This window comes from Carassius gibelio, chromosome A19 (assembly GCF_023724105.1).
Source record: "Carassius gibelio isolate Cgi1373 ecotype wild population from Czech Republic chromosome A19, carGib1.2-hapl.c, whole genome shotgun sequence".
In the NCBI taxonomy this organism is placed as follows: Eukaryota; Metazoa; Chordata; class Actinopteri; order Cypriniformes; family Cyprinidae; genus Carassius; species Carassius gibelio.
The window spans coordinates 26,488,507-26,501,000 of NC_068389.1; the positions used below are offsets into that span (position 1 = coordinate 26,488,507).

General features: G+C 36.1%; 2 protein-coding genes across 9 annotated transcripts in view; one reads left to right on the forward strand and one right to left on the reverse strand.

Annotated features, from left to right (window-relative positions):
- The window catches only part of LOC127935318 (60S acidic ribosomal protein P1-like), a 568,794-nt gene that overhangs the window by 353,475 nt on the left and 202,825 nt on the right, over window positions 1-12,494 (reverse strand). Inside the window, exon 5 of one of the 7 annotated variants that reach the window (XM_052533089.1) lies at window positions 10,512-10,522. The exons of the other annotated variants lie outside the window; for them this stretch is intronic. The gene's annotated coding sequence lies outside the window, so the exon portion shown is untranslated. Of the gene's footprint in view, window positions 1-10,511; window positions 10,523-12,494 lie in introns of those variants that run through there. 7 annotated transcript variants of the gene reach the window in all.
- The window catches only part of LOC127935311 (solute carrier family 45 member 4-like), a 46,197-nt gene that overhangs the window by 18,904 nt on the left and 14,799 nt on the right, over window positions 1-12,494 (forward strand). For both annotated transcript variants that reach the window (XM_052533070.1, XM_052533071.1), the window contains one exon: window positions 1,936-2,751. In XM_052533070.1, the coding sequence (XP_052389030.1) occupies window positions 2,478-2,751 (274 nt within the window). In that variant the 5' untranslated portion in view covers window positions 1,936-2,477. The remainder of the gene's footprint in view (window positions 1-1,935; window positions 2,752-12,494) is intronic.

Here is a 12,494-nt window from a genome sequence, read left to right on the forward strand (position 1 = left end):
TCCAAAATAGAAGAATTTATATACATACATACCATCCACTGATACAGATATAATAGTAATGCTAATCTACTAACTGTCCAATTGTTTTTATAGCATTTAATTTTAAGATTTAAAATATTTCATTCAAATTTTTACTGTAGAAATGTAGCAAATTGCTGTCTTATCCAGTTTTGTATTATGTTATTGTTTTGAACATAAGTTTAACAGTTGTGAAAACAGTATGAAAGCATGTGCAAACTGGCCTGTACGTACAGAGAGTTTTTTCAGTTGTTGTTTCTGAGTGAGAAAAGAATTCATCAAATTTGAGAGATGTAGTCGTTGAATGCATTTTGTGCCAAAGCAATGATAATCAATCCTCAGTTTAGCTCACATAGACTTCTGTTGTGCTCACTGTGTCAAGAGTTTTGCAAAAGTGAAATGTGTCCCAGCGTCTGTAAAAAAAAAAAAACTGTAATGTCATAATTAAAATAATATTTATAAAACAATGTTTTTAAAATGCCCAGACATTCCTTTTAAAGTAAATGCATAAAAAAAGATGTATATTTATTTATTTATTTTATAAATATCTATTCAATTACTTCTACTGTTGTGCTGCTTGCTGCATATGATAATCTCTGTCTATGTAAGAATCTCAGTCAATTTTTGGAGGCGAGTCTGTGTGTCCCGTTGACTCACTGGCTGAGGATCCAGTCAGGATTAGATAACCAATCAGCTGCCAGATCAGACCGTCACCCCTGTGACCCAGAGGTCACACATGGGAATTCTAGTCCGCTGTTCCAAATATTTAATATTTAAATTTCCCACACTTTATCACTAAGCCAAATAGAGCTTTAACATGATAGCTTTTGTATCCTATCAGAGTCTCACATGATAATCAAGCTCTAGTAGCTCCCGCTGGAACAAAAACCCAGCTCTGGTGATGCTGCTTTAGGAGGGGAACCTCGGCTGCACTCATCAACGTTCGGCCTGATTGATTATCGACCAGTTTTACTCTGTTTGTTTCTGTTGTGGCGTTCAGGAAATGCTCGTTTCCTTTTCTCTTTGCCTTAATAATCTGTAAATAGTAGAAAGCATAATCCGGAGACTCAGCCGCACAAACACAATGTCAGCTCTGTTACTCCAGTTTGAACCTCGAGCAAAGGCCATTGTGTTGGGTTTTACAGAGCCCTGAAGACGTCACGCAGATTCAGTTCACATCTCAGTCATGTTAAGAGGTTTCTGAAGGGCCACCACACTTTAATGCTTCTGGGTTTTACCGTGAATTTACATCTCTTTCTGAACTGTGCAATATTTACCGCCCGCTAATCTCTGAAAGGCAAGGTATAATCCCACCAAACATTTTAAGTCTGCTGTTTGTTTGGAGTCGAACTCAAGAACCTCAGATTATGCACTTAAATTAGATAAGGAATGTTCCAGAAATGTGCTTCAAGATAATATGAAATGGCATTTAACGCTGGTGTTTTAACATTTTTGAGTAAAGCAATAATGTTGAGTGGAAATAATGTGGGATGTTGAAGCAACACAACATTGTCTGTATGAGTCTTGTATGTGTTAAAAACCACCTTTCATGATGCTAGAAATGCCAAGGTTATGGGTTTGATTCCCAGGGATTGCATGAACTGATTGATTAAATATATTCCTTCAATGCAATGTAAGTCACTTTGAATAAAAGTACTTGTTAATGTATAAAAGACTTGTCATGGCACTTGTATTCTGTTGTTGTTCTCTTGTTGACCTGACTGCTTCTATTGTTCTCATTTGTAAGTCGCTTTGGATAAAAGCGTCTGCTAAATGATTAAATGTAAATGTAAAATTACATACATGCACAAAAGTACATGCATTAATATAAATGCATAAAACTACATGCATTTTGTTTGAGACCCTTTTTTCTGAAGGTTTTTGTTCTCTCTCTCTCTTTCTCCCGCTGTCTTTCAGATTGATCTGTTGCTCCATGGGGATTCTCCGGTGCTTTCCGTCTGGTTTCTCCTGCCCTTCACCCCTCAGCCTGCCCTCCACCCTCTACATCACCTCCTCCATACAAATCATGAAACTGGTATTAACTGAATGGCAATTGATATGGATTTTTACTATTTCCAGTAGACAGTAAACACACACACACACACACACACACACACACACACTTACACATACACAAGTACACGCACACACACCCACACACACACACACACACACACACACTCTCATACACATCACATCAGCAGGAGTGACCTCATGGTAGAGTCACATCCTTGCCAACTGTCCGAACCAACTCACCCGACGCGGCCCGTCCCAGAGCTCCTGCAAGCGGCCTTCATCAAACAGCACCTTTTGGGATGTTTTACGCTCCTTGAGATTTCTTTGACTGAAGGACGTCCACGGGAAGAGGTGTGCTGCTATTGGTTTGATTTTTCCTAGATTTTTTTTTCTTTTCTTTTCTTATTTTGCGTGTAGCCACACGTGACCTCTGCTCCGAGTGCATGCCGATGACGATGGCCCCACAGAACGGCGAGGCCATGCAGATACAGGCCGCTGCGGTGACACCTGTGGAGAAACAGGATGGAGGAGGCGGGGCTAATGGAGAGGGCGTGGCTGGAGGGCGGGATTTGGAGAGTCAGGAGGAGTCCGTCAGCGAGGGATCGATCGACCGCATCCCGCTGCGTCAGTGGATCATGCACGGCGCCGTCATGTTCGGACGAGAGTTCTGCTACGCCATGGAGACTGCGCTGGTCACACCTGTACTTCTGCAGATAGGTGAGACAACTGACCATAACTAGTAGATAATAATAAACCTAATTATAGAAGGTCACACCTTTATTTTAAGGTCCAATTCTCACTATTAACTAACCATTAACTATGATTTTGCCTCAATTAACTACTTATTTGCTGCTTATTGATAGTTTATAAGGTAGGTGTTAAGTTTAGGGTATTGGGTAGGATTATGATGTCATGCATTATATGTACTTTATAAGCACTAATAAACCTGCTAATAAGCAACTAGTTATTAGTGTGAATTGGATCCTATACTAAAGTGTTACCCTTTCTTCTTTTTTTATGTTTTTGAAAGAAGTCACTTCTGCTCACCAAGGCAGCATTTAATTGATCAAAATACAATATTGTGAAACACTTTTACGATTTAAAATGACTGAAGCATTTCTGATATATCAGTGGAAAAAAAAAAATGTGGTGCTTATTTTTATGAAAACTTTTGATGTATTTTCTCACACAATGTTTGCTGCAGTCAGTGCATCTGCCATGTTCCCAGCTATATCCGTCAGTTTCCTTTTGAGATTTTAAGACTTTAAGTGAACATCTGCATTTTTGCAATGCCAGGGTTCTGAGTTTGATTCCCAGGGAATGCATCAGCTGATCAAATATGTGTTGAATGCAATGTGATTTGCTGTGGATGAAGGCATCTGCTCAAATGCATAAAATGTAAATATAGACAATTCTCACTCATGCTCTTTTTGTTCTTTCACTCATTCAGCTATTAGCTACGCTTCTCATCAGACCTAGCGAGTGTAGCAGGGCACAAACTGAAGACATTATTGTTTTTGAGCAGTATTTTTCTCTCCCTGAGGGATGGTCCATTATTTATTGTACTGTAAGTGTGTCAGTTCAATGAACTGGTTCATCAAAAGTAGATTTGCCCATTTAGTCATGGCTTAGTAGTGTGCACAATAACCTGTGCATGTCATTTTACATTGCTTTTTCTTTCTTTTTTTCTTTTTTATAACAAAGAATAAGTTCCCATTAGTTAATGCATTGACTAACAATGAGCATGTGTATTACATAATTAATTATTTCTAGTTAATTAAATACTACAGTTCATTGTTTGTTAGTTAATTAAATAATATTTACAAATACAACATTTGATGTAGAGTAATGTAGCATTGCATCACTTGCTCAGCATTGGATGCTCTGCAGTGAATGGGTGCCGTCAGAATGAGAGTCTAAACAGCTGATAAAAACATCACAGTAATCCAGTCCAGTCCATCAGTTAATGTCTTGAGAAGTGAAAAGCTTTGTGTTTGTAGGAAAACAATCCATCATTAAGATATTTTAACTTTAAACCATCACTTCTGGCCAAAATATGAGTCCATAATAATACTTCCTCCAGTTGAAAAAGTGCATCCCCTGTTGTTTCTCACATCAAAATCCATGATCATATTTGTTTAGAGCTTTCTTTGTTTGTTTTGTTTTGCATGTAAGCAGTGCTTGATCTGTGCAGATTTCTCTCCTGATTCAGACAAGATGATTTGTTTTCACTGGACGAAGTGTTATTTTGCATTATGTAATCTTATTTGGAAGCAACAGATTTGAGTTAAAACTCCTTAATGATTGATTTGTTTCTTTAAAAACTTGCAGTTTTTGACTTCACAAGACGTTAACCGAGGGATTGGAGTCATGTGGATTACTTGTCTGCTTTAAAGTAGAATGCAATTGTCGGTAACGTGACTACTTTGCTGTTGTTGGTAATTGTATAAGCTAATGGCGAGTTCTATGGATTTAAAGGATTAAGTCATCAGGTCAAGGCCAGTTGCAAGTGACGCAATGTTATCATGAGACATGCTAATTTGAGAGCCGTATGTTACTTTGTGTCTGTAAACATCAGGCACTCAGTGTCCAAACTGCAATGACAAAGGATAAGAAGATTTCTGGAGGTTGAGCCGCCCTCGTTCACCTGCGCTCAGAGAGTCGTGTGTGTGTGTGTGTGTGTGTGTGTGTCAGGGTGACGTATGACAGGTTATTCTTGAGATTCAGTAAATTGCTAATGGCTGTATAAGCTCAGGGTAAGTTCATATGCAGGAAGTGGGAAATTATACTGACAGACTGAACGTGGTGCGCAGCATGACTAATTCAGATCCAGATGAGCCAAGACCAGGAGTTGAGGTGCATGTGTGCATGTATTTATATCCACAATAGTCCCATATGAAATTCCACACAGCAATTCCAACTATTTGCAGAACGTTCCACCATAAACAGATTCTCATAACAAAGGCAGAGGGAATGTGCGGCCCGCTGCTGTATTGGGAATGAGTGACTCAGCGGATTCTGAGTTTCGGGATGAAGTGTAGATGGTTGGCCATCAAATGTGAGCCATGTTGTGTTTTTCTTAGCAAGCGAGAGGCTGGAATGTGTGGAGGAATTGTGAAGGAATTTTGCTTTATACAGCCTGTGGATTTCATGCATTCCGCAGTGATGGGAAAATAACTCCCAGTGAACAAACAAACCTCATTCCCAAGCATACAAACGCCCTACACAAGCCACACAAATTTGTTGATATGCTTTGCAAAATCACCTAGCAGCTGTAGATCTCACTGGACGTTTGATACGTAATGCCATGTTTGGAAATGCATACTTCTGTACTGCTTGTTCTCCAGGATGTCTGCTGGATGTCATGAATGGAGATGCTGTACATTTTGGCCAATGTAAACGGATATTGAATGCATTGCAGTGTATTTGACTGTCTGTTTTTTTTTTTTTTTTTTTTTTTTTTTTTTTTCAGATAACTAGATATATTTGTTGATGTAAATTGTCAATTTTTAAAAGGGAAAAAAAGTGGCCAAATTAAAAAAAAACTCTCTTCATGTAAAATGAGGAACAGGTTTTTAATGTAATTATTAATATGAAATACGTATATATTTTTATACATTTATTATTATTAGTATTATTAGTATTATTAAATATTAATATTTACTAATTTAAACTATATATATATATATATATATATATATATATATATATATATATATATATATATATATAAATTACAATAAGAAAAACATATTTTTATGCAAATTTAATTAATATTATACATTCATTTTATATAAAGTATTAAAACATATTTAATGCATTTATATTTCCTTATAAAAGGGCATGGTCACTTTCTCCTCCAACTGATAATTACAAATGTGCATATGTAATTGAATAAACTTTTACATTATAATCGAATTTATTAAATGTAACGTGTAACATACTATTTCACTGAACATCTAGTGTATATACTGGATAGTGTGCTGTAAGTGATATGCTAGCAATCCAATCTGATCCTGGTTGTGGTCCAGCAAATGCAGCTCACGACCTGGTGTCACTGCTGTTTGCTGCAATGCCTCATGGGTATGTCACAACTCACACACAGGCCACAAGTATTGAGCACACACCTGTGCTGTCAGCCCTGAAATCTGTCAGTTACAGATGCATCGTAGCTGATCTCTGGACTCATTACAGTGTTTCTAATGTGTATGTGAGCACTATGTATGGAGTTTGTAGCGTGGGATTTCGCAGATCTCTATTGTCTCTTATAAATATCCAAACAATGAGCCCTTTTGAGCTGTTTTTGGTCAATCTCTGGCGATTCGACTCTAGTTCTCATGACCGCTAAGACTTTAGCGGAAACAATAGTGAAACTCATTCAGCGTTTTGTTTGAAATGCACGACATCCTCTGTGAAAGAAGTGCTCACAAAAGTAGGAAGTATGGAGAGTCAAGAGTCAAGAACATTGTGATGAATCACTCTGAACGCAGACGGAGAAGAGGAGAGGTGTGTTTGTGTGTGTGTGTGTGTGTGTGTGTGTGTGTGTGTGTGTGTGTGTGTGTGTGTGTGTGTGTGTGTGTGTGTGTGTGTGTGTGTGTGTGTGTGTGTGTGTGTGTGTGTGTGTGTGTGTGTGTGTGTTTTGCTGTAAGGATAAAACTGCACTAGATCACCTGTGTGTCCAGTGCAGTGCTGAGTTTAGACTGTACTGCGTATCACACTGCTGCAGTGTTACGTAACCATGCTGACTCTCTCTCTCTCTCTCTCTCTCTCTCTCTCTCTCTCTCTGTGTGTGTGTGTGTGTGTGTGTGTGTGTTATTAAACCTACAGTATGAGGTTTAAATGTCCTTCAGGAGCTCACAGACAAGAGAAAAATAGACTGACTATATTAGAGGTCAGTTTTCACCCTCTAATGATTACAACACACTCTCTCACTTAACAATGCACTGAGAACTACATAGCAACATTACAGAATCATTTAAAACACCGGAGTAACTGCTTAGAAACAAAACAACATGGCAACCAGCATAGCCACACTCAAAATAGTTTAACAAAATGCAATGCATTAAGGAAGGAAAACTTTGCATGGATTAACACCACTTAGGGTTTTTTTTTTACTTGCATTACATGCAAAAGTAAAAAGGATCTCTCTTTGTTGTCTCTGTGTTTGGAATGGTTCTGTGAACAGCGCTGATCTGAGAGCAGTGTTGTGATCACGAAGTCCGTCACCTGGGTCTGAACATGCGAACTGTCTGCTATGTGTCCAGATCACTAACATTAACCAGATCCAAACTGCACGTCTCACTCTCCCTGATCAATCATTCATGCTTTTGAGCTACAGTTGGAGGGTTATTCCAGACACACGCTGCAATGGAAGAGAATATGAAACCATGTGTTAATATTTCATCCTGCCATCTGCTCGATTTCTGGTGAATCGGGATCAGAGGCCTAGAGAGATTCGGTTTCTTGTCCTGGATCACGGTGGTCCTAGTCTCTCATAGCCTTAATCTGACTTAGAAAGAAACCATCTGACTGACATGAATGACAAACCACAGTTAGCTTTCTTACTGAGCTTAAGTGAGACTGAAGACTCACTAGTGCTGAAACGATTAGTCGACATTATTGACAAAAAAAAAAAGTTTTGACAAATATTTTTGTTGTCAAGTATTTGTTTGATCTCACTTGACGTAATATTAACATGATTTGACAAGTGTGGCACTATAGTGCAGCTCTCCTGCATGCAATCCAATTGAAGACAGTTCACACAGCACTTATGACTATTATGTTGGAAAGTAAACAAAGCCGAACCCATTGAGTGTGAAAATGTTTTACAAAACTACAAATAATAAAAATGCATTCATGTCATGTGTGAAGGCATTGATATACTCGCAGCCCAGTTCTTTTTCCTTCTTTGTTTAGAGGTAAAGAAAACAAACAAATCTGTTGAGAGCAGCATTTAGATGAATATGTAAATACTGTATATGCTGCACGCTTATCTCAATAGCAAAATAAATTAACATGACAATGATGAGAAAGCAGCAGTTAAGAAAGCATCTGATCTTAGCGATGTGGACGTTTGTTCATGTTTTGCAGTCGGCACTCTGGTAAGTCACTTCACAACATTTATTTCATTGATTATCAAAATAATTGTTTGTTGCGGCCCTTATAGTCAGTAAAAATAAAAATGATGACTGCTAAGGCGCATTGATGATCAAGAACGTATCAAAGGAGAGCGTTCTGGCTGTAGGCCGCCGTGCACCTGACACACACTGAACTGCACAGCACCTGCTTCCTGGCATTGCTTTGACTTTTGTCCATTTCCAGACAGTTTCACCTTCCTGACCTTCCTCTTCCTCTTCCTGTCACTCTCACTCCAGGTTTCTCTCGTCTGTGTGTTGGCAGGACGTCTTGTTTTCACAGGAACAGGCTGTTGTAGTTGTTGCAGTGGTGATGGCTGACTAATGACCGTTTTGTTAGTCTTAGGATTCATTGGTGGTACCCATGTGGATAGTGACCTTATGTTGACACTGTGTGTGTGTGTGTGTGTGTGTGTGTGTGTGCAGATACAGTATATCAGAGCATCTGGTACCTGCATATTACCCACATGATTTTCCTTGATTTTTATTTGCAAGTAGATTTTATACATGTAATGCATGTTTGTTTGTTTTATAGTAAATAGTTACTAATAAATAATAATGTTAGTACTAATACCACTCTCAGATATTTATTATATTTATCTAATTAATAAGCTGAAATGTACTGTAAATAGTTCAGTTATTGTTGAAATATATACATTGGTATGAAAAAGCGTTGGCCCCCTTTCTGATTTCTGTTTTTGCATGTTTGTCAGACTTTAATGTTTCAGATCTATTAATATTAGTAAAAGATAACACAACATGCCGTTTTTAAATGAAGGTTTTTATTATTAAGCGAAAACAAAATCCATCGGTTCCATTTTACCACAGCAAGTCTTCCAGGTCCTGAAGCAGACCACCACACTACCACCACCATGTTTTACTGTTGGTACGATGTTCTTTTCCTGAAACGTGGTGTTACTTTTACGCCAGACGTAATGGGACACACACCTTCCAAACAGTTTAACTTTCGTCTCATCAATTCACAGACTATTTTCCCAAAAATCTTGGAGATCATCAAGATGTTTTCTGGAAAAACTGAAACAGAGCTTTTGTTCTTTTTGCTCAGCAGCGGTTTTCTTCTTAAACTCTCCAAATGTTGTTGTGGGGTCTTTTGTGACCTCTTGGATGAGTCTTCGCTGTGCTCTTGGGGTAATTTTGGTCGGCTGGCCACTCTTGGAAAGGTTCTCCACTGTTCCAATTAGAAATGGCTTTATAGCCTTTCCCAGACTGTTAGATCTCAATAACTTTCTTTCTCAGTTGTTTCTGAATTTCTTTGGATCTCTGCACGATGTCTAGCTTTTGAGGCTCTTTTGGTCTACTTCACTTTGTCAGGCAGGTTCTGTTTAAGAGACTTCTTGATGGTGAACTCAGGTGTGATAAACCACAGTTTTAACAGGGGGGCAAACACTTCTTCACACAGGGACATGTAGTTTTAATGTATTTTTTAAACATTATTTAAACATTTTATTATTAGTTATAAATATATTTATTATTTTGTATTATGTTCATATACTTTTTATTTTTATTTATAATTGTATTTTATAATGATTTATATTTAAATTAATTTATAAAATTAAATATTTATTATCAAATATTATTATCAGTATATAATGAGTATATTTTATATTGTAGGATTATTACATATTTATTTTATTTTTTATTTATAATTAATTTTTTCATATATAATATATATAATATTCATAATTTAAATATTTATTAATAAATAACATTATAAATATATTAATTCGTTTATTTTATATATGCATGCTAATTATTTTAATAATTATTTAGTCTAAATTTCATTAAATTTCATTGTATTTAATTCCATATTTTATTTCATAATACATATTAATTTTAAACGTATTAATATTTATTTATAATTCACATGATTTATTAATTTGCCAAGCCAGTCATTGACTTTTTCAGATTCACTTTTGTTCAAATGTCTTTTTACTCTATGATTTTGCAGGTCAGAGGTCATCAAATGCTTCCTCACATACTCTTGCCCTTCTGCTTTGAAACAAATCCAATACATATGAATGAAAGTGATTGGAAAATTAAGTCTAGTGTAACAGCTCTGAAAGCATCACTGAAGGAAGAGTTTTACCTTTCTAAGTCAGAGGTCCATGCTGGAAAGTTCTGCTTAAAGGTGTTCGCTTGTTTAACATCAACCTGGTGTTGACCCTTGACCCCCAAACCCCCAGTTTTGTTCCTAAAACTGGACTGAACTGGTTTTTCCCGCTGGAAACAGACTGTGTGTTGTTAGTGAGTTTGTTTCTTCACTAGAAAGTAACTTGTAGAAAGTACTTCCCCTTCAGTTCGACTCATTCTGCTCTCAGTATTGTTCACCATTTTTGACCTGGTGGGAAACACGAAGTCTCCTGAGATTATTTACTGAAGTCTCTCAAACTTCCTGTTTGCATGTTTATGCCACATATTTTTCAAGGAACAAATAACTTGCTTACCAACTGATGCCGATCTTTTGTTTGGGCCTCAGTGTCTCAGTGTTTGTGTGTGTAACTGCAGACTAAATCTCTAAAAACACCTCAACAAACCGGAGGAAGAGGAAGTGGACTGAGGATGGTGGCATCGGGCTCTGATGAGAACAGAACAGCTGGTTACTCTGACTCTGATAAGGCTCTCAGAAAACAGCTTCTCAGGACTCTAGAGTAGACAGTGTGTCTCCCAGAGGATCATGGGTATTTTTCTCTTTTACTATACTGTAATGGGACACCGAGCTTTTTACCAGCAGGTGCAGTGGCTCTATTCCAGCTGATTTCTGATAGAAAGGTTTCGACACAGAATTGTGGGAATTTACCAAGTTTACTTATTGTCAGATTTGTTTTATTATTCTTTTTCTTTCTTTCTTTTTTGATTTTTTTTTTTCTTTAAATTAGTATTTGTCTTTTGGAATGGAACAGAACATTCAGAATGACATACTTTCAGCACTACTTAAAAAAAAAAAGAAAAAACACGTAGTATGCACGTGTACTGTGCCCACTAAAATGTTATTTAATAATTTGATAATAAAATAATAATAATAATACAATAATTAATAATAATTTGTATATATATATATATTTTATTTATATAATATTATTATTATTATTATTATTATTATATATAATAAATGTACGTATTATTTTCATATTTTATTTATTTGTAAATTTTATCAATATATGTGTGTTTATTATTTCCATATATTTATTTGATTTGATTAAGAATGCAATATTAACATGTTTCTTATTGAAATATTTATGAAAAACAATATTGATTATACATTTTTATTAATTATATGTACGTATGTGTTATTACTGAAATATTTCATTTACATTATTTATATATATATTGCATTGCATTTAATTACATCAATTTTGATATTAATGTAATGTCATTTTATCACATGCATTTCTTATTTAAATGTTAATAGATAATAGATCATATTAATGAATGTATTAATTTTACATTCTATACGTGCATATATGTATGCTTATTATTTTAATATTTAGTAAATATTGTAATTTGATCATATGTATTAAAATATTTGTTAATAAATATAATATATATATTAATTTGTGTGTGTGTGTGTAAGTGCATATACACTATGTATATGTTTATACAGATAAACACAGTATGCTGAACTGGGCGCACTAAAATATTATTTAATAAATATTTAATAATAATGATAAAGTGTGATGCTTTGAATCATGACAGGGATTTTTTTTTCATTTTATTTGTTTCTTTTTCACTTTGTTCATTTTTGATCATCTTAATTATTCATTAATTTGCAATTAAATAATATTGTCTAAATTATTCAGATTTTATAATAATATTATCTTTTATATAATTCATTTTTAATGGATTTTCTGTAATTTTGCAGTTGTCTCAGTTTGTACTGTCCTGCTGGAATCCTGTGATGTCTCCAGGTTAACTCCTAGTGAACGTGTCAGAATGATTCATTTGAGCTGAGACTCACGTACTTTACATGTGCCGTGTTTGCGTTCAAGTTATTGGTCTCTGTCTGAAAGGCTGATCTGGTTTGATGACCGCTGTGACAGTCTCTCTGACCGCCGACCAGAGTGTGTGTGTGTGTGATGATCCTATTACAGCCCTGGACGTCTCCTCTAAAGATAGAGCTGATTCCTGTGAGAGTCTTCTGCCTCTCTGCGTGTGAATTATTGTTGCAATGCCAATCTGCGCATGATGTCATCTGCATGTGGTTATGCACGTTATACGGCGCTTATGATGGACCTCTGGTGTGTGACACAGACAGATGTGTGTATTATGTCACTATAACAGCCTCACAGAACAAACACACACCGCATG